Genomic DNA, 21,124 nt, shown 5'->3' with positions numbered 1-21,124 from the left:
AAGCCTGGAAATATTGTAAACAAAGTAGCATAGTTGGCTAGCTTATCATAGTCTACTGATTGGACTGTTCAGTTTCCTCATGTGTGTTTAAGGTAATATTGTTCTCCTTTTGGGAAACATTGGTATTGAGATGATCATTCAACTTGAATGCAAGAGCGTTAACAAATATGTGCAGCATGCTAATGATGCTAAGCAGATTTAATAGTGTAACGATTGATGAGACAGCGTTGTCTAATCAAAAGCTTTATTAAAGGTCGGGAGCAGGGACATAGGCACAGAACATAGCACACGCTAGCGAAGTCAAAAACACTTGCACCTTACACACATAGGGTTGGACGCCACACCATAAAGGCACAAGCACACATATTAACAACCACAAAGTTCTCCCAGAATCCCCAGCGCAAAACATTGTGGGAATTTCAAGCACAGTCCAGCACGCTACACAGTTCCCCCAACAAGACATTGCCATCCTCGGCGCGGGCGTTCCCACATTCAGTCCAGCAAAGTCTCTGGCACTGCCACACAGCAGGTGGGGTGCACACACCACAAGAGCCCTACTCATCCCGAGGAACCACGACCACCAGCGGCCCAATGCGGGCGTGCTGGCAGTCACCTGGCCGTCGCAGCTCGTCCCCAGCGAACCCCTCAGGTCACACTTTCGCAGTGTGCACCACCACGACGTTCCTCCAACACCTGGCGGGGCCTAGCCTCCACTGCCACAGACCCCCCCGGCACTGAGCACCGTAACCGGCACCACACCTCCGACGCTCCGCTCCGTCGTCTTGTCAGTCGGGGCAGCAGACTCCAGCTCCATCGCAGCCGGACCACGCTGTGCAATCAGGCTACAGCTACCGACGTTGGCATCCCTCCTCTGCTGCCTTGTTGCAGAGCTGTCCTCTGCTGCTCACGGCCGTTCCACTCCGCCACGGTCGCGCCAAGGCCTAGACCTTCTCTCTGGCTCGTGGCATCGGATTTCACACAACAAACTTTTTTTCCCCTTATTTTTCTAAAGAGCCAGCTTAACAGGCCAACTTCGAACAGGCTCCCGCTGGCATGGTGCCTCCCACACGCACCCAAAGGCTTACAGTTCAGTTTTTCAGAGGGCCCTTCCACCGAGGCTGCCCAACCGTCGTGCCATAAACAGCTCCACCTCCTTGCCGCTCCACTTCTGCTCTGCTCCGCAGCCAGGGCCACCGGCAACTCCAGCCTAAAGCCGCCCAGCGGGGGCAGGGGCTCCAGGTCTTCCCGCGGTGAAGTCAGCGCCCAGGCCGGCGTCACCACCTCATCTTCCAAGGCTGCTTCCTCAGGCCGCTCTCCCGGTCGCGTTAAGTCTTTCTCCGCCGTGGCCACTGCATCGAGACCCTCTTCAGGCAAGCACTCCTCCCGTAGCCAGGCCCAGGTGACGGCTGGTCTCTGTAAGCTTTTTAGAACCCCTTGCAAGGGCTCTTTTTGGATCCTTTTGCTTTGGCCTCCACCTAGCGGTGAGCATGGACGGATTATGAACTTTCAGGCCCCTGGGCCAAGATGTATTAAGGACCCCCCACTAATTGTCGCATATGTGGAAGGGGGGTTTGGGGGTCCTTCCTCAGAAATGTTTTAATTTGTTTGATGTGATTTTCTGTATTCTGGTGCATTTTGGGGATGGCCAATACTAAATTCAATCAGATTCATAGCCTACATCCTGATAATGTGTTGATATTGAGGCAGTGATTTCATGCAAAGGCTTGGGCTTCAGGGCCCCCTGACCCCTTGGGCCCCTGGGCCCGTGCAGTGATCCATCCCTGGCGGAGAGGTCTCCCACTTCCGGCTCCTCCAGCACTGAAGACACTGTCTCCTACAGAATGCAACTTGCTCCTCTATGGAAAACGTGCCCATCTACAGGTGCTGCTTTGGGAAGCACCAGACCGTCCTGTTCCACCGGCTGTGGATATTACCACGTTTGGATGGAGTAAGAAGACCGGTATGAAGAAAGGCCTGGCCTGTACTAATTATTGTTTCTGCAAAGGCAGTGATGTTACATGTTGCAATATATTAACACAGCAAAAAGAGCAGAAGGACAGGGATAAAGAATCTGGAGAAGATGACGACAGGACAACGGATGAGGACAGCGAGGAGTAGTAGAGGCTACTGTAGTTCTTCACTTACTCAATTGTGAGTCACAGCAGAGGGCCAGTGAATAGCTATTTTCAAAATTATTGTGGAATTCAGAAAATACTTGAGGATCCAAATTCCTGAACACTAAATATTTTTATCCTCCAAAAATCTGTCTAAATCGGCCCCAAAAACTCAGCAAAATCAGCTTAATGAGAGTAAGAACGTGACCAAACCATGTTTAAATAGTGATTTTCAATCTTGAAAATGTCAGGTATGGACTCAGTATGTTTTTAGGGGTTACTGGAGATGCTAACATTGTCCATTTTGCCCAAGCAGCTCCTATAATATGATCAATACGTTAGACCGGCACATCCGGGAACTTGACTCGTGACAAACGTTCCCGCCCCTTTCGGGGGGAAAACAAACAACCCCTCTCATTAACTCCAACGCAAATTAGGGTCAATAAACGTAATTCGTACAGAAATAGGAGTAAATAATAACAAAAAATACCACAAATCAATATGACCACTCAATACATAACCACTTTGCCGGTCGTTGACCGTGAAAGATACCTACAAAAGCTTAATTCAATTAATATAAAAACATGTCCCTTCAGTCTCCCGAGTATGAAGTGGTGCAACAACCCCACTCAGTGACCAGAAGTGTCATACGGTCTTCTCTTCTTATGGCTTGTAGCCATAATTTTCTTCTGTCAGGATTTTTTTTGAGGGCATGGTAGGCAAAAGAAACTCAGGGAGGGGTTCTTAGCTGTGTGGTTGGTACATGTCTACCGGTTCACTCTGGCTTGTTCTGAGGGAATGTTTTCCCCTCAAAAGGGGCATGGCGCAAACAACCTGCTCTGTGTGACGCGGGTCCGGTTGTAAGTAAATAGGCGATTATGCTAATTTATGCTAATTAGTTGAATTACACAAATTGCCCAACATATGCAAATTAGCATCCGGCAGTTTCAGCATGCTGGGGACCCATAATATATATTTCTATCATAAAACTTTGGTGTACTCAACATTTCCGGGTTCACCTTTCTGTCCACCGGACTATTTGTCTCATCTCATGTTATATGGTTAGAGTCTAAGAGGATAGTGACATTCTATCAGCCCACCCCACTTTACATTTGCTCATGAACATATACCTCAAATCTAATCCACAAGAGCTTACTGCATGTCGTGAAACAAATACAAATATTTTATTGCAAAACATAAAATTTATATTTTTATTGCCTTCAGTATACATGTTTTGACAGTTTTCTTTGCAAGAAAATATATTCTTATGTCAGTTCTAAGCTTTGTGGTCTTGACCTTGTTCACAAACCAACTCTCCATTTCTCCCACATTACGAAACAAGCTCAAACCAGTTGTATACACATGTATTCACTCAGTATGCTCTTCTTTAGAAATAAATATTACTCACATTTAGTCAAAAACTGACAGGGAAATTCCTGGCAACAACAACATTCTTTCAGGAAGAGATATCATCTAATAAAGTCCAAAAGTACAATCACAACAACATACCAAACAGACTATGACAAAATAAAAAATACAGTCAAGGATGGAAAGCAAAAAGTAGAAAATTAGGTACAGAATCATTTCTTTTGGGAGACATGTTTTAAGGGATAAGTCGATGGTCTCGCATACTGCATGATGCACTACAATAACAAATTCACATGAGGTCCTTTGCAGGAGAGATGCAGTGGAACACTGGCCCTTCTCTTCCATTCATTAGCCATGAGGAGAATGTGTGTTCACTTAATAATCATCTTTACTGGCCCCCTGGTGCAGGGCCCATGGAGAGGGTTCCTTCCTCCACTATGGTCTCGAGTTCCTCCGTACGTATGGCCTGGGTGATGAGGTTCAACTCCTCACACATGGTCTCATAGCGGTAGGCCAGGCGGATGTCAGGGACATTGGTGCGACGGATGTCGTTGCCCTCCTGCCCTTCCCTGAAGTAGTCTGGCCCCATCCAGTAACTTTTGACCTGCAGAGGAGGAGATCTGGCTCAGTCAAAGTGAGAGAGAGGGAGAGGGAGAGGAGAGGGAGGGAGAGAGCAAGAGAGAGAGAGTATGTGTACGTGTGTGTGTGTGTGTGTGTGTAAGAAAGTGAAGTGATTCATGGAATAGCGAATAAGTAGAGAGAGTGTGTGTGCGTGTTTCTGTACCCATGAACCTGTAAAAACTCATGATAGATTGCTGGACTGCTTTAATCTACTGGATTATTCAGAAAATTTGATTCCTAATGAAATTTGACTTGTAAAGTGGAATCAAATTATAAATATACATATACATGGTGTGTGGGTTGAGGAGGGGGAATGTGCACCTGGGGGGTAAAGCCGCTCATCAGTACGCTGTTCCTGGCCAGCTCACACATGTCACATGAGCTCAGCTTCCACACCTGCGCAGCGATGCTGTACTCCTCCATCAGGGGTTCCTGCAGCATGGACCACAGACACAGGCACAGACAGACACAGGCACACTTAAGTTAAATCTTGTTCAAACCATACTGCTAGTGTACTCTTACAAAACCTTGTTTTTTATTTTCAGCCTAACACGAATGTTCATCTTATTTAAAAGAGATGCTGAGATGGTGACCTTTGTGAAGTGGAACTGGAGGGGGTCATCGGTGGATAAGGACACCATGAGGCCTCGGGAGAGGTACTCTGGCAGAGGGTTGCGGTGGTAACTGAGGAAGAGGCTGTTGTTGCTGAGAGGGGACATGGCAATGCCAATCTGGGCCAGATAGTACAGATACTGCAGCACTGGAGCCTGGAAATGTCCACAGAACACAGGGGGTCAACATCAAGCCCCAACCATGTGGTCCCGCTGCCCTCACTGAAAACAGTTGGACTCATTCTACTTACGATGCAAGAGACTCCTATTTAGATGCTTGCAAGGGGGTGCTGCAGTATTGCTCTTACCTTTCTCAGCAGGAGACCATGCGAGATGTTCTCAGACAGCATGAAGCCAGAGACCAGGTGATGGATCGGGCCCGCCTCCCCACAGTGGGGGCGGAGCACAAACGTGTTGAAGTTCCGTCTCCTATGAAGGGGAGTTGTGAGATATAGTACTAGATAAGTAAAGCTATTGTGTAGAAGTTCTGTGTAGTACTAAATAACAATACATGCATTTAGGATAGTACCATTGGTACATTAAATCTAGTTTTCTATTTATTTTTCACAGAATGATTGAATACATATAAGCTCTAGAAAGCTCTTTTGCCCAGGGCAGTATTGCTATAAAGTGACGAGGGTGGATTTTTATGGCAACCTTTTGGTCAACTTGTGTGTCATACGTTATGGCTCATACCTGCGTAGGTGGTTGAGCACAGTCATGTTAGCATACATGTAGTAGAGGTAGTAAGAATAAGGAGGGTTGTCCTCTTCCGTCCAGTTGGCAGGAAGTGGACTGTCCAAGTTAAAGATGTGGTGCTCTGGTTTGGACTCATCATCGACACTGTCAAATCCCACCAACTACAACAAAGATTCACAGTAATGATATACTGGTCTTCAGTAAAACACAGAACTTCCACAGTTCTCTGGGTCCTAACACTTTGTCTTTGTAATACTCACATGCTGTAGGAAAAGGTGTAGCTCAGGGTGGCTGCTGGGGTTGATGGTGGCCTCAAACAGTGGCATGAAGATATTTTCCAACATCTCCTGAAAGTTGGACAGTTGTTTCTTGGTGTGGTACACATCACTGTGGAGACAGAGGTGGAACTGGTCAGACTAGCTTTGCTATGGATTGCAATGTCATGCAAACCATTTTTTTTATTACATAATCCTTTTTCAAGGACGTAGGTTCTACAATCATAATGCAAACACAAGCACAACGGAAGAAATTCCATATGTTTGCAACCAACTTTAATCTGCTTTAAAAAACAACAAAAAAACAACTGAGACTTACAAGAGACGAGGCACCTGAACCAGCCAGCGCACATTGTCTGAGTAGACGTCATGTTTGACTGCCCACTTAGCCAGCTTGTCCCACTCATCCCTCGAACGGCCATAGATAGACAGACGCAGCTCTACATTCTGATACTTGCTCTCCTCCAGGTCTGCCATCACTTCCTGTAGTGCAGATATAATGTCTCATCAACAGGAGGCGACCATTACGCATACAAGCAAAATATTCTAGGCCAGAGGTTCTCTTTTTGGGGCACATTGACTGATTATAATGAATGTCACAAACGTTATTATAGGCTATAAGGTCTTTATTCTCATATGCCCATACATTTCCATACATATGAGTGTTTGTGAGCTGAGCAGAAAAGAAAGGCAAGTTATGACATTATTCACAGATTGGGAAAGGAGATTTTATTCTATTGCTCAGCAAGGGAAATGGTGCTGGCAAAATTGTGAAAATGGTCACTTCCAAATTGTTGCTAAATCGCTAAATCTGCAAAATTGCAATTGGAACATTGCAATTGCAACATATGGTAGCCTACTAAAATCCAGATTTTAAAAAAGTTGCATCTCTAACTACCAACAAAACTATTTAAATTAAGAAACTGTCATTAACGCATTTGAAAACACCCCTCTACCCCAACAAAATTCCGAGGCACACCTCACATTCCTTCCTTCACGGCACACCGGTTGAGAACCACAAATTAAAAACGGAAGAACTATGTAACCACACAGCATACTATACAAAGCTGTATATTGTCATTCCTTTACATTTTGTTGAGTTTAGTTTTCGGTGATATAGAAGGTGCTTAAATGTTGTAGTCTTTCCACACAAAGACTTGTGGTTATGACTGTCCATTTTTCCTTTAAATGCACTGAACTTAAATTTGCACTGAACTTAAATTTTTAAATTATTTTTTATTTTTAATGTACATATTTTGAAATTACCTTGATGATATGTGCAAAATATTTGCCTTCAACATGGTTGTCAGTTTTGATGAAGATCTCTCGCAGGATGGACTCCCCAATGGGATTGTATTTGGCGTTAAACTTGTCAAAACGATGGAAAGTGTTACGGTCCTGTGAAAAAACAAACAATTATGTGTCATGAATTGCACTTGTCTAAACTAGATGTACCGGAGAGCGGTACAAAATATGACCGCCGCCCAGTCCAGACATTTTTTCCACAAAAAAGAAATCACGCTGAAAGGCCTATATGATTCTAACTGTCTCACTAAATTGCATTATCCACACTCAATTCTCACTGGTATCTGCTAGACAACAAGTACCAAAACATGATTAGTTCATAGATTTCACATGTAAAATTAATTTTATACAACCCCACCTCCATCTTGCCTGTTCATAATTCTGAGAAATTCTTGATTGTTTGTGTTATGTTTATGTTATGTGTGTAGGTGTGAGTGTGTGTGTGTGTGTGTGTGTGTGTGTGTGTGTGTGTGTGTGTGTGTGTGTGTGTGTGCCTGCATATGTGCCTGTGCATGCAAGCGTACATATGTCTACTGTGTGAGTATGTGTCATACGTATGATTACTGTGAATGTATGTGTGTGTGCGTGTGTATCTGTTTGTGCACATGTGTGCACATGAAATGGGTTAACATGACCCCTGGTGGCAAACATACGGAAAAAAATGGTCATCCTAGGCCCTACAGTTCTCAAGATATTCACAGAGAACTGTGTCTGCCCTACCCTCCTTTCGGGGGTCCAGTCCAGGGGGCTACAGATCAAAACGAAAATGACGGTTCCATGCTATCCATGTGGGGTACATGCCCACCAAGTTTTGTGTACCCTGGTCTTTCAGTGTCCCGGAATCCTTGTTGGTGTGCGTCACTAAATGTACACATAAATTATTTTATTGTAAGGCCCCCCATGAACGAAAGTACACAAAACTTGGCATGCATTCGGAGGGTGTCATAATGATCCTACACTTTTCATTTTGTGCAGTTTTGACCTTGCCAGCCAGAGATATTGTGATGAAAACACCTAATTTTTTGCTTTTTAATTTTTAACTAGGTGGCGCTATACATGAAATAAGTGGTAATGGGATGGGTTGACATGCCCTCTTAAGACCAACATACATAAAAAGGTGGACCTCCTAGGCCCTACGGGTTCTCAAGATATTCACAGAAAACTGTCTCCGGCCACCTACAGGCCAGTTGGTGTATAGTAACATAAATTAATTTATTGTGTGGCCCCCATGAACGGAATTCCACAAAACTTGGCGTGCATACAGAGGGTGTCATAATGATCCTACACTTCCAATTTCGTGCAGTTTTGACTATGTTAGGTCACAGATACCTTCAATTACAACACCTCATTTTTACTTTTTTGTGTTTAACTAGGTGGCTTATACATGAAATGAGTGGTTATGGAATGGGTTGACATGGCCCCTTGAGATCAACATACAAAAAAAAATGGTCCTCCTAAACCCTACGGTTTTCGAGAAAACTGTGTCTGCCCTACCCTCCTTTCGGGGGGTCCAGTCCAGCCGGGGGACTACAGATCAAAACGAAAAACGATGGTTCTATGCTATCCATGTGGGGTTACATGCCCACCAAGAAAAAAAAAAAAAAAAAATCTGACTAAACCTATATGACCGCCGCTTCGCTAATAACCAGTCCTGCTTCATGGTCATAATTGTCTTTTATACAATTCTGTTTACAAATGTAAACCATTAATGTAGTTGAATGAATAAATTCAAATTTAACACTTCTCCTCATCAGTCAAACAACCCTCTCGGCATCGCTCCCTGTTGGCCTCTAAGCAACCACTCACCGCATGCATGTCCAGTGTGTCCACACTCAGGTCGTAGGCTGTGAGGTTCATGGTCTCAAACACCTCCATGAGCGTTTGTCCTCTACCCCTCTCCACATGCACAATCTCCCCCGGATACTTCTTCATGGCCCTTTTGATGAAGCGGAGTAGGTGCTTCTGGTTCATGCAGGATGACGCATGGATATGTGTGTCCACCTGGAGAATAAGCACAGCAGACTGATGTCACATTTCATCATAATAGCTAGGGTATTTGTTTATTTAGAGATATCAGATAACAGTGTAATCACCTGACTAGAACTGACACTTAACTGTATAAAAACAGCACTCATTGATGCACTTTTCTTATTGTACTCTACCTTCTAATTGTTTTAAATTGTTCTAGAATTGCTGTGAGAATTGTTTTAAAGCTTTGAACTGTTTACCATGTTGTAAGTTGCTTTGGCTAAAAAAGTGTCAGCCAAATGTAATGTAATGCAATGCAATGCAATGTCTATATTACTGCTTTGTCATTTTGGCCACAGACTCACCTTACGGATGTTGTAGAAGTCTCGATGAGGAACTTTCTTCTGAGCCGCCAGTTCCTTCATCTCATTGAGCAAGATGTGCATCTGAAACTTAGAGCTTAAGTACTGCAGGCGGCGATAACAGAAGGACTTCCTGTGTGGACCAAATGTCAGAGACCCAATGCGTAAGTCCAGTCTGAAGTGCTGTTAGCTATAGTGAAATAAGCTTGCTATATTTTGTTATATATAACTTGCTATAACATTTTATAATTGGTAGAGAAAGCTATTTTTCAAAACAACAGATGCTAATTGTAGGTCACATGTACTTACACTGGTCCATTGATAATGAGGGCCATCATAACATTCATGTCAGCAATGTACTCTTTCAGGTCTGGGTAAGGGAGGTCCAACTCTGTGCTCCTGATGCATGGAGGTAAATGTACACATATGTGCATACCTCATAATTACAACAACGCAGGCACGTATGTATGGCTGCTGATGTAGGCCCTACCGTGTACTGAAATTACTCTAACAACGGTAATGTGGACTTGAATCTAATGCGTTCACAGTTATGTAGTTGAATGTTACAGAGGAAGATGCTGTAAAAGCCTCTCACATGTCCATAGTGCTCTTCTTTGTGTATACATGAATGACTCCGTTCACCGACTTGCACCCGTAGCCCATGTCAGAGGGCATGCTGGTGGGGTCCATGTTCTCATAAGGGTGGGTCTCAGACACCGGGGAGTCCACAGGGGCATCTGTGGAACACAAACATGTCAGGTCACATCACAGATCAGTACTTATAACCGCTTTCAAGTACAAGTGCAAGTGCTTCATACAGGTGCAACAGAGGCTCACAACTTGTGACCCAAAACTTGTGGTTATTAACTGTCACTTCACGAACACACATCCTGAAAGTCTGTCACGACAGTTACAGAGGCGCTGTTCACAAATGTTTTGCTTAATCCGTGAGCCATGCAAGAGAGCTGTACCTGACGTGAGCGAGGTCTCCGGGATCTCCTCGTACATTGGCAGGTCCAGGGGCCTCTCGGCCAGCTCCTGCAGGTAGCGCGCCGTGGTCCTGCAGAAACTCTGCATGGACAGAGAGATGTACTTCTGCCGGATAAACAGGGCTTTCACTACACACTTGGCAGCATCTAGTAGATCTGTGAAAGGAACCTGCAAAAATGCAAAGTTCGCAAAACGCGTTAGCCACAGCTGCTAGTGTCATTAGTTAATGACCCGTAAACCAGGGCCTGTTTGTCTAATAGTTCTGTGTAATACAATATTAATGTGTGGAAGCTACTGTAATTATCGGTATCCTGGCCGAATACTGACCCCACATTTCTCCTCTCCAGAGATGGCAACCCTTTGGTACTCCCTCTCTGGAGGCATCTCTCTCTCAGTGGGACACGCGTCCATGGAAGCTTGAGTTTGCTCTTTCAGAAGTCTGATGAGGTGACAAAGGGACCAAGTAAGCTTCAACTTCAGCCAATCAATAACAAAACAATGAACAGCCATTAACACATGCTCAAAAGAGTGCAACTCCAATTCTTTCTCTGATCAAGCAAAACTGAATGTGATGATAAAGAAGCAGAGAGAGAGAGAGAGAGAGAGCACTTACTCCAGGTCTGTTGCGCTGTCGGTTTTCATGAACTCCTGCTTGGCTCGCAGTAGGATATCGGGCTCATGCCTGATGAGCAAACAAATGGAGAACAGTGATGAACGGGCCGAAAGACATTAGCGCACTGAGAGGTCTGCTCGCTGCGTCAGCTGCTGATGCCTCGCTCCTCTCTCTTCTCTTTTGCAATATGAACGGCGAAACATTTATGTGAGTCTGATGCAAAAGCAGCCGCATCCCTTTCATTAAAATAACATTTGTAGGCTTTTTTTTTTTAATCTTGTGCAAATTTAATTTAATAATCCAAAAATCCTGTACTTGCACAAATCCTCAGCTCTTAAAAGACACCATAATTTGTAATCACCAGGCAAACGAGCACATCAAATAATAGCACTTGTTATGAAAGAGAGGGGGAGAGAGAGAGAAAGAGTGGGAGAGAGAAAGAAAGAGTGCAAGAGAGAGAAAGAAAGAGTGAGAGAGAGATGGAGATAGAGAGAGAGAAAGAAAGAGTGTGAGAGAGAGAAAGAAAGAAAGTGTGCAAGAGAGAGAGAGAGAGAGAGAGAGAGAGAGAGAGAGAGAGAGCGTGAGTGAGCCTCTCTTACTTGACGTCCTGGCTGATCTGTCTCTCTAGTCGTTGGCGCCGTTCCTCTAGCTGCTCGATGGGGCTGTCCTCAGGGAACTCATAGGGAGCGCTGCGCATCTCGTTGTCCGCCAGACTGCGGGAGAATAGCTCCTATGGACACACCAGCACAGGGGCCAGGGCCACAAGCACACGACTGGTCAGGGAATTATCAGACATCATATAACATGCTCATAAATTCAGACAGACGGGTAGTCAAGGAAACCTTGTGTGTTTTGGCTTTGTTGATGATAGGTGCTCACCTCTGCAATTTCTTTATACTTGCCGTCCATGGAGGTGCGCAGGTCGATAGGGCAATGCTTGAGGGCCAGAGGGTTTCCAGGCAACGAGTGCTGCGAAGTGAGTAGGTGACGGCCAGCACGGAGATCTGATCAAGAGACCGAGAAGGAGGGAGGGAGGGAGGAAGAGAGAGGTGGAATAGAGAGAAGGAGAGATCCATCAAAGAACTGTTTCACCAATACCAACCTGTCAACCTCAATCCGCACCACCCACCCACCTCTTCTAGAAATGAGAGAGTTAAACACCAGTCTGCTGAAGATTCAGAGGTTTGTCGCAAGTGTGCTGTGGCAATGTCCAGCCAGCTGGATTGTAAACAGTGGTTCTGGGGACTGGCTGGTAAGCGCTGACCAAGTCGTGGGTGGGGTGGGGTTGCAACGCTAAGTGAGCATGAGTGGTCAGCAGCTGTTTGCGCCTCCGGAGACAATGGGCCATTCAGGTGGAACAGCGAGCTGTGGCCACTCACCGGTAAATGCAGCGCACTGTCTCTCCATTGCACTTGTTGCCACGCTTGTGTCTGCATGCATTGATATCTCATAGCTCTGAGGAATGCTGAAGGCCCACTGTTGTCTCCACCACTGCCCCAGGCACACATGTTGAGCCCGGAGTCTCCGGTGTCAGCGTGTCACGCACAAGGCTGGTCCATGGACAGGATATTAATGTTCCTAAACTGTGGTCCCCTATGAAATATTCACACTGCTGCTGAATATTTCATCACCGCTGCTGCAGAGTCAGAGGGACCGCTGCCCACAATTAACCAGCGGGATCGCTCATTCGGAGAGAGCGCAACTGCGAAGGCCCACAGGCTGGACCCAGCCAGGCTTTAGGGTTTTGAGGCCAGAGCTTGCTCGATTAAAATATGCTAACTGGCAGGCTCAGTCACAAGTAACCAGGTCACTGAGTTGAGGGATGTAGCTATTCTGAACATTCAAACACTTTAGAGACTCTGAAATCACAAGCATTCCAGTCTATGAAGGCACAGTAAATATGTTAATGGTACATTTGAGTTTCAGAGCTAAGTGCCAACTTAGTCGATGCTGCATAGTTCATTTAAACAGTAATTACAATGCATGAGTTGTAATTAGTGAGGCCAAGAGAGCATTTGATTAGTGTCACAGATTTGAATTATTTACAGCTTAGATAGTGATGAGCAAGTCATCCTGATGGGATTACACAAAATGTGCTTTGGTGTTATACCGGCATAAACCTGACAATAAGCTGTCAAATTGTGCATTGGTGCTAGACAAAAGCAGGAGATGGACAGGAGGCTTTTATAGGCTGTGCTTCTATAAATGCCATTTATGGGATACCTATAAAACTGCAACTGTTTGGTCATAACAGGGACACAACTCTGAATTCTTCCTCTTGATTCAGAGGTTGAAGTTGTCCATCACTCAATTTTATTCTGTCAGATTGTTCAGTGATTCACTGGGCCTGACTTCACAGTCACTGGGCTAGTGCTAATCAACGATCATAATGAGGGCGTCTGCTTGGCCGCCCTAATTGCTCTCCACGAGGACCAAGCGGTGTGCAAACAAGGAGCCGCGTGAGGCCATTAGGACTAACTGTGAAGCCTGCATTTCCCCCAGAGATACACAGACAGCCTCCACGAGGGAAATATGAGTGCAGAACTAAGAGCAGCCAACCCCCCCCCCTCTCTCTTTTCTACTACATCTATCCATTTTGTTCTTTCACGCTCTCTCACGCAGCATCACTGTTTGTTTTCCAGGCTCTCTCGCCTCCTCATCACCTCCCACTTCACTATGCTGAATCACTGCTGCTCTGAGAGAGAGAGAGAGAGAGAGAGAGAGAGAGAGAGAGAGAGAGAGAGAGAGAGAGAGAGAAAGATACTGGCAGGGGTCAATGAGGGAGGGAGGGTGGTAGGAAAGGGGAGAGAGAGGGGGGGGATGGAGAGAGAGAGAGAGAGAGAGAGAGAGAGAGAGCACTTTCTCTCTCTCAACAGCACCACAGACCTAGAGTGAGAGAGACCCGTGCTCTCAAAGAGGGTCTGATGAGAGAACATCCCACTCGGCCCATTCTGGGACGGACAGAACGTTCCGGATCAGATTCCACGTTCCAGAACTGTTTCAGAGCCAGCAGCCGTCACTGAACTCCAATTACAGAACAGCACACCAGATGCTGCATTAGCACCTCAGCCCAACCACAGAGATGGACAGTGCTGCATGTGCCTTTAACACTGGTGCCGTTTAAGGCCAGTGAGGTTCTGTCCTCTGTCCTCAGCCCTGTTGCCACACTCCTTGACCACTGTCCTCCTCTGAGCGGCCCTCTCATCACTGGAGGCGATACATCAGTCCTTGTGTGGACATGCTTTGTAAATCGTATGTGATGGGCCTGTTGGCGTCTACTGGGCATCTCTGCCGAGTGGATCAGAGAGGCGTCTGGCAGCTAAGAGGGCATATTGGTGGCGCGAGCTGCGTCCGGCGGCATAGAGGGCAGGCAGGATACGGCCAGCGGCAAAGACAGCTGAGGCTGCCGGCGCTGACTCTAATCTCCTAATGGCTGCTATATTTGGCTTAGCCCGACGTTCTGGTTACACAACACAGTTTTCATCCCACTTCGGAGTAAAGCACACCGAAAAGGAAATCCAATGGGGAAACATATTTCACAGATGCGGCTGGCTCAACAAACTTGCAGAGTAACTGCGGTCATGTCCAGCTTATGTGACGTCAGACATCTTAGAATAAGACGCCGAGACTACAGCAGTGCTTTTGTGTTCTGCTCAGTGGGATGCCTCATTAACACGCATCCAGCTTTTTCTGCATTTTAGAGGAAACACGACAAGGCCTGAACTTGTTAGGTAACTGTGATAATGTAATTAGCTGTTAGCAAGGGAACAAATGTAATTGTCAGAGAGTTCCTAAGAAGGCAACCTAAAGGTCAACTGGATGTGAGATTAATATTGCATATGATTGTCATTTTGCATACTGAGAATTACAGAGGGGTATACTGTACATATGTAAAGGGGAGAGGGCAAGAGAGAGATGTCTGATGGCTACCAGCTTTGTCATTTCGATCTCTATTACAGTACTATCTTTTAGTCATAGCCAAACAGATAACCTGTAACTGAGAAGCCGAAGTGCACTTACATGACAGCAGAGATCGACATGTCTCTCAGGGGTTGAAAGCATTATGGAGTAGTTTTATGACCCTCCAGAATATGGCCCCGGCGGCAAGGTTGAGAGGTCACAGGGAGGACTTTCAGAAAGCAAAACACCCATGTTAACAAGGCTATTGAGCGGTTCTCTGTGCGGTTTTGTACTTGATAATGCAATCACCGGACACCTGGAAATTAGCCTCACAACGCTCTTTCCTCAGCCATCAGTCCCAATCAGCTTGGATATCAAGTCGCTTGGGTTGTCATCACCTGATATATTGACGTAATTGGATTGTGTTCTCATTTTAGACAAAAAGAGCATTGCAAAGATGGCCATTGTAATCACACACATGCAGAAACACACAGACGCACACACACACATACATACAAGCCCACATAGTAAACACACACACACACACAGTATACAAACACACAAGCCCATATAGTATACAAACACACATACACACAAGCCCATATAGTATACAAACACACATACACACAAGCCCACATAGTTAACATCCTTTGTCCATCCCAGCCATCTCACCTTCCTCATACAAACAAGACTGCATTGCTCCCATGGGAGGACCAGTGGAAAAACAGCAGGTTAGAGGAGAGGAGGGGAGGGGAGGGGAGGAATAGGACTAGGGGAAAGGAGGAGATGTCCTCAGAGAAAGAGAGAGAGAGAAAAGGAGGAGAGAGCAAGGGAGAGCGGCGGATGGAAGTATTATTTTCTGTTGTTGTTGTTGTTGTTGCATACCTCTCTTCTCTAGCGCTGCTGCTGCTGAGTGATGTGGCAGCTGGCCGGGCGAGAGCCTGTGCGCATGTAGAGAGATGGAGCATGCCCAGTAAGCCTGCGACTGGCTGGATGGCTAGATGGCTGCTGCAGCTCTGTCCAGTGAGAGAGGAGCCTCTACCCGCTCACGTATGCATACAAACACACTCTCACACACACAATCATATATACACACACACTAGCCCTGACACTGAGGCACGCTTGCCCTCAGTCACTCTTTCTGTTTGTGCAGGAGGTTATGCTGCTGTTGTCTTCCCATGCACTCTCCCTCTTCTGTGACCCCCCTCGGCTTCATGCTTGGTCCTAGCCAGCTGTCTGTGTGCATACAAGCCTCCCTCAGTCACTGGCTGCCCTGCTCATTTAAATATCTCAGGCAGCCTGTGCGGAGCGTACCACGTGGGCTACTGAGGCAGGGGGGGAGGACACTCAGCAGCATCATGGGTGTGCTTGATTGAGCTGCAAAGCAGAGTGAGTGTTGCATCTCAGAACCCCCCTTCTGTTTTTTTTATCTCTTCCCCTCTCCTCCCCTTCCGTGTTTTGCTATCTGGGACTGCAGTGCTTGTGATGTGAAATAGCGCATGTGAGTGTGTGTATAGGCGTTTCACAGTAGGTCGATATAGAGGGTATTAGAGAGCGGTAAAAGATGAGATTATGCCTTTGAGAGACAGACGGAGCACACAATTGATCTTAGTCATCTCTGTATGTCATTCACCATTGTGCTTGGAGATAAACAGAGTAAAGCTTCATGTTACAGAGGGTACAGCAGAGGATAGAATAAATGGATGCAGAAAACTGCAGTACTTTCATACCTCAGCCAAAATCCAAACACCAGTTTAAATTTTTCTTGTTTGATTGAAATGAGATGGCATAATTCAGAAATAGCTTTCACTGCAATTTAGGGGACATAGTCTAAATCGTTTTGAAAGATTCTTCCAGCTCATTGAGTATCAGCCAAGGCAAGACAATAGGGAAGGGACAACTATTCATCCCTGTGCTTTTATCTCTGATGAAGGAGCATGGCCATCTCTCTTTTACTATCACATAGTCACATATTAAGGTCCAGGGTGGAGCGCCATTCATAAATCAAGTGAGCCATTGATAAGCTGATAGTCTCGGCGTGTCTTATCTGAAGAACCAATGCAAGTTCTTTCAGGCTCTGCAGAATGGAGAACAAGCGGTGATATAGAGCTCTGTTCCGTGGAACAAAGGAGCTCATCACATTGATGTGGTTTGGAAACACCTCTGCATAGACGAACATCTGCTATGTTTGAGGCCTCCCTTTGTGTGTGTGTGTGTGTGTGTGTGTGTGTGTGTGTGTGTGTGTGTGTGTGTGTGTGTGTGTGTGTGTGTGTGTCCCTGAAAGCTTTTCACGCTGGATGCAGTGTTGCATTAGCATAAGAGGAGCACCAGCAGGAAAAACACTTAAAATGGGGATAACACCTAAAACAGCTTTTTTGATGTACAACCCAGCTGTGCTGAGCGGCTGAACAGCAAGAAGAGCATTAAAATCATAAGGACGAGCATCACACACTCAAACATACTTGCATATATCCATGCATGCTTAGATGCAGAAGTGTACACACACACACACACACACACACAGCCTAGCGACCCACCACTTGTCCTATGACAACTCCTAAACCCCCTGGACAATTCCATTTCCTACACTGGACCATTTGAACTTTCTGACACTAAACAGGATGAATGCATCATCATACCGGATATGTAACCATATGGGGGCATATTTGGGGGCAGCCGTGGCCTACTGGTTAGCACTTCGGACCTGTAACCGGAGGGTTGCCGGTTCAAACCCCGACCAGTAGGCACGGCTGAAGTGCCCTTGAGCAAGGCACCCAACCCCTCACTGCTCCCCGAGCGCCGCTGTTGATTCAGGCAGCTCACTGCGCCGGGATTAGTGTGTGCTTCACCTCACTGTGTGTACACTGTGTGCTGTGTGTGTTTCACTAATTCACGGATTGGGATAAATGCAGAGACCAAATTTCCCTCACGGGATCAAAAGAGTATATATACTTATACCACCTCTTGTAACATACACCTCAGGTGTCTTTAAACACCATGTTCTATTTTCTACATCTGACTAACTTATGGATTTATCATGTATACAGGCCTTACTGTTCCGTAACTGACTCTAGGCAGATGGGTCAGGCCCTTGAGTCGTGGAGGTTTCTTCCTATATGTATCTCCAATTCTAGGGAGTTTTTCCTCGCCCCTGTTACTCATGGGCCTTCTTTTCTTTTCTTTTCTTTTCTTTGCTCTGATTGTCTAACACTCTGTAAAGCGCCATGAGACATGTGTAATGTTTTGGCGCTCTATAAGCAAAATTAAATTGAAATTTAAATTAAAAATTGACACACACACACACACACACACACATCATATACTCCACTCATGCTGTTTAATTCATGCTATTCATGTTACGCCACACACCAATTTTACTCCTAAAAAAGAACCCATCTGCACCGGAACCTGCTTTTAAATCAAGGCAAGCACAGATGTCTTAAACTAAAGCATGGAGTCTAATTTAACCTTCCTCACTCACAATGTAGTATGATTGCTGCTATTATGTTTGGCGCTGCTGCCTTGATTTTCACTGCACCCATTCATCAGCTGTGGTAAACATAGGCCCCTAGACAGGTATATCTCCCCTCTCTCACTCCCTCTACTGGCCATTACTCAGTACTACTCTATTTATGATCCAGTAAACCAACAAACTGAATTACCAATATTCACTCATGAAAAACCGAATAAACTGTAATTGCATATAATATGTTATAATAGTCCAATTCAACTGAGCTCTGGTGGTTTAAGGACGAGAATTGTACCTTCTGTGCAATGGAGTGAGGCAAGAGAGCCAGGGAGGTGCCTCTCACAGAGTCCCTTTCCTTGATGTAGATGGTAATGGCTTTACTGCAGAGGTCAACCAGACAGAGCTGCTCTGTCAAAAAGACAGAAGCTTCCCCGTCAGCAGTGACTAAGAGCTGAAGAGCTGACAGAAGGAAACTCCCTGCCCACTCCCATAGTCCAGAGGTCAGCCGCTTGCTCATAACTCCCAGCTAACCTATTGGGCTGAGCAGGAAGGGCTGCCTGGTCGGTCATAACAAAGTGTGGAGGCTACTGAGGAAGGCGGGTCAGGACTCACTTATTTGCAGCACACCTTAGACCAACAAATAATCATGTCATAACCTCTGTCGGTTGAGCAAAACAGATATGGGGGATAAACTGAACAAAGGTGCCTCATTATAAACAGACACGACCAACGAGCAAAAGAGAAAAACTTGCCTGAGATTAATGGTAGTATAAACACATCGCCTGTGTGTCGTGTTAGAGATACTGATGGACCTGGATTACAGAACAGACCCCCACACACACACACACACTTTTATCACATCAAGAGCTTAATTGCATCTCCCTTCACCAAACAGATAAAACAGCTCTGATGAGCTTTGGAGACCACTACAGCTCTGATAATTATCATTTCATTAAAAAAGATAATTGTTGACACGAGACAGAACTATTACAGTCACTATTCCGCATAGCATACAGTGTTTGACCACCTGCTGTGAGCAACTGCGCTGGCAATTATTTCATCTTGCCGTTGCAAACGCCGCAGAGCTTGTGTAATTGTGGCTGTGCAGTGAGGTGCTGCTGCTGCAGGCTCTCTGGCTTCAGATGTGCGGCGAAGCACATTTGATCATGGCCGATATGGCACAGAGATGCTTCACAAGGGGCTGAGGACTGATGTCATTCTCTGGGACTGCCACAATGAAAAAAAAGGCCAACTGAATAGACCAGCTGGAATTTAATAAAGGAAAATTGGGGGATATTTGTTGTGCCAGGTTCACAGAGTTGGAAAGTATATTTAGCGAGAGCCAATCCTATTGAGAGATTCAATTGGATTCATCTGAAACTCTGGCAACAGCTTGTTGTGGAGAGGAGACCCTGAATTGAGTGCTTTTCAAACCAAACAAAGAATATCTTGTAAAATGAATCCTTACATAAAGCTTATGTAAGAGTGACAAGATACACATCTTAATTGCATGTTGAGATGCTTTGAAATTATTCTTAGTCAGACTTACAATATACTGTCCCTGTACTTCTTTAAGGCAATAAAATTATATTTTCAGATGGAATAAAGTAAGAGAAAATGACATTATCATCATGTCCTTAGATTACTTATCAATCTAAGGATATATCATGGGTTTCTTTTTATGAGTAATCATCATATTACAGCCGGGGTGTGTGGGGTAATAGTCTTTTCTGATGTAATATGATAAATGGATTCTTGTAATTAGCCTACACAGTATACAGTCTTAGACAGGTTATACAGATCAATGAAAAGTCTCTGCCTGTACTGAGATGATTAAAGTTGTTGAGAAGTGTCTCTGTTCACTCTCTAATCAACAGGTCCTGAGATTACCAACTCGTACGCAGTAAGTGAGTGGGTAGACCACATTCAGCTCAGCCACTTGAGGGAAGTCACGAAATGTCAGGATAAGTAAAACACAATTTCAGTAATAGCATGGTCTTCATACATCTCCATGTGACTCTTATGTAGATTAAATTACGCAGTCATAACACATACACACAAATATGCATACATTAAAAAAGAACAACAACAAACACATTATCAGTGTCCCCCCTCTCTCACACACACACACACACACACACACCACAGACAAAAACAACCCAAGAGCCCTTATCCAGGAGGGCTTGCCCTTACCAGAGCCGGCGGTGTACTGCAGGCTGCCCCTTTTCCTGAACGGAGACGTGGGCTTCGGTTTGCCTGGAGGCAGCTTGGAGGACATTTTCGTCTTCTGTGGCTCCGTGGCGAGTGAGGTGAAGACGGGAGTCAGACGAACCTAGACGAGTGTCGGAAGAGAAGATGGAGAGAAGCACGGAGGAGTGGAGGAGAGGAGAGGAGCGGAGGAGAGGAGAGGTGGCAGCAAGCAGACTGCGTGTCCTCAGGGGGTTTTATTGCAGTAGGGGATGTTCCAGCATGGGCTGCCCAGAGTCCCCCACTCTTCCACGCTGCAGAGGCACTGGCTCCTCCTCCCTCCATCCATCCATCCATCCCTCCCTCCCTCCCTCCATTTCTCTCTCTCATCATGAGGCTGATAGTGCTGCATCTACTACTCTTCCCTCTAAACACGGCGAGCGCCCTCCCGCTCTGTTGCCATGGCAACTGTGAAATTAGGTGTCAGCAGCCCATCCAGTCTACATAGATGCATAATTGCCTGAGACAGAAAAAAATATAAAAAGTTATATCTCTGAATCATCACTGTTTCATATGACCATAGATGAGACAGACAGAAGCCAACATCAGAGAAGAGAATTAAGTGAATATTATCTGGGTCAC

At 45.5% G+C, this 21,124-nt stretch overlaps 1 protein-coding gene across 3 annotated transcripts; it reads right to left on the bottom strand.

Annotated features, from left to right (window-relative positions):
- Nucleotides 1–3,311: 3,311 nt before the first annotated feature.
- Nucleotides 3,312–20,784, bottom strand: ampd2b (adenosine monophosphate deaminase 2b). Of its 3 annotated transcripts, none has more exons than XM_048242036.1 (18): nucleotides 20,489–20,784; nucleotides 11,806–11,930; nucleotides 11,526–11,656; nucleotides 10,927–10,995; nucleotides 10,641–10,752; nucleotides 10,295–10,481; nucleotides 9,919–10,060; nucleotides 9,633–9,722; nucleotides 9,327–9,456; nucleotides 8,800–8,994; nucleotides 6,955–7,086; nucleotides 6,008–6,171; nucleotides 5,674–5,800; nucleotides 5,411–5,574; nucleotides 5,023–5,143; nucleotides 4,697–4,870; nucleotides 4,425–4,535; nucleotides 3,312–4,086 (listed from the first exon to the last, which is right to left on the bottom strand). In XM_048242036.1, the coding sequence occupies exons 1-18, from the start codon at nucleotides 20,571–20,573 to the stop codon at nucleotides 3,871–3,873; spliced, it is 2,475 nt and encodes an 824-aa protein (XP_048097993.1). In that variant the 5' UTR covers nucleotides 20,574–20,784; the 3' UTR covers nucleotides 3,312–3,870. The 3 variants fall into 3 exon arrangements, with proteins under 3 accessions (XP_048097993.1, XP_048097995.1, XP_048097994.1); XM_048242038.1 differs by lacking the exon at nucleotides 20,489–20,784 and adding an exon at nucleotides 18,591–18,670; XM_048242037.1 differs by lacking the exon at nucleotides 20,489–20,784 and adding an exon at nucleotides 15,712–16,071.
- Nucleotides 20,785–21,124: the final 340 nt, after the last annotated feature.

This window comes from Alosa alosa, chromosome 4 (genome assembly GCF_017589495.1).
Source record: "Alosa alosa isolate M-15738 ecotype Scorff River chromosome 4, AALO_Geno_1.1, whole genome shotgun sequence".
Classification (NCBI taxonomy): domain Eukaryota; kingdom Metazoa; phylum Chordata; class Actinopteri; order Clupeiformes; family Clupeidae; genus Alosa; species Alosa alosa.
Note: the sequence above shows the minus strand (reverse complement) of the source record. Positions and strands in the feature narration are given on the sequence as shown.

Coding starts and splice junctions, on each gene's coding strand:
- ampd2b (XM_048242036.1), bottom strand. CDS start 20,573: ATGTCCTCCAAGCTGCCTCCAGGCAAACCGAAGCCCACGTCTCCGTTC. Junction 10,996..11,525: donor CAGATCAGCCAGGACGTCAA/GTAAGAGAGGCT, acceptor TTTGCTCATCAG/GCATGAGCCCGATATCCTAC. Junction 5,144..5,410: donor GTGCTCAACCACCTACGCAG/GTATGAGCCATA, acceptor TCCCCTTCATAG/GAGACGGAACTTCAACACGT.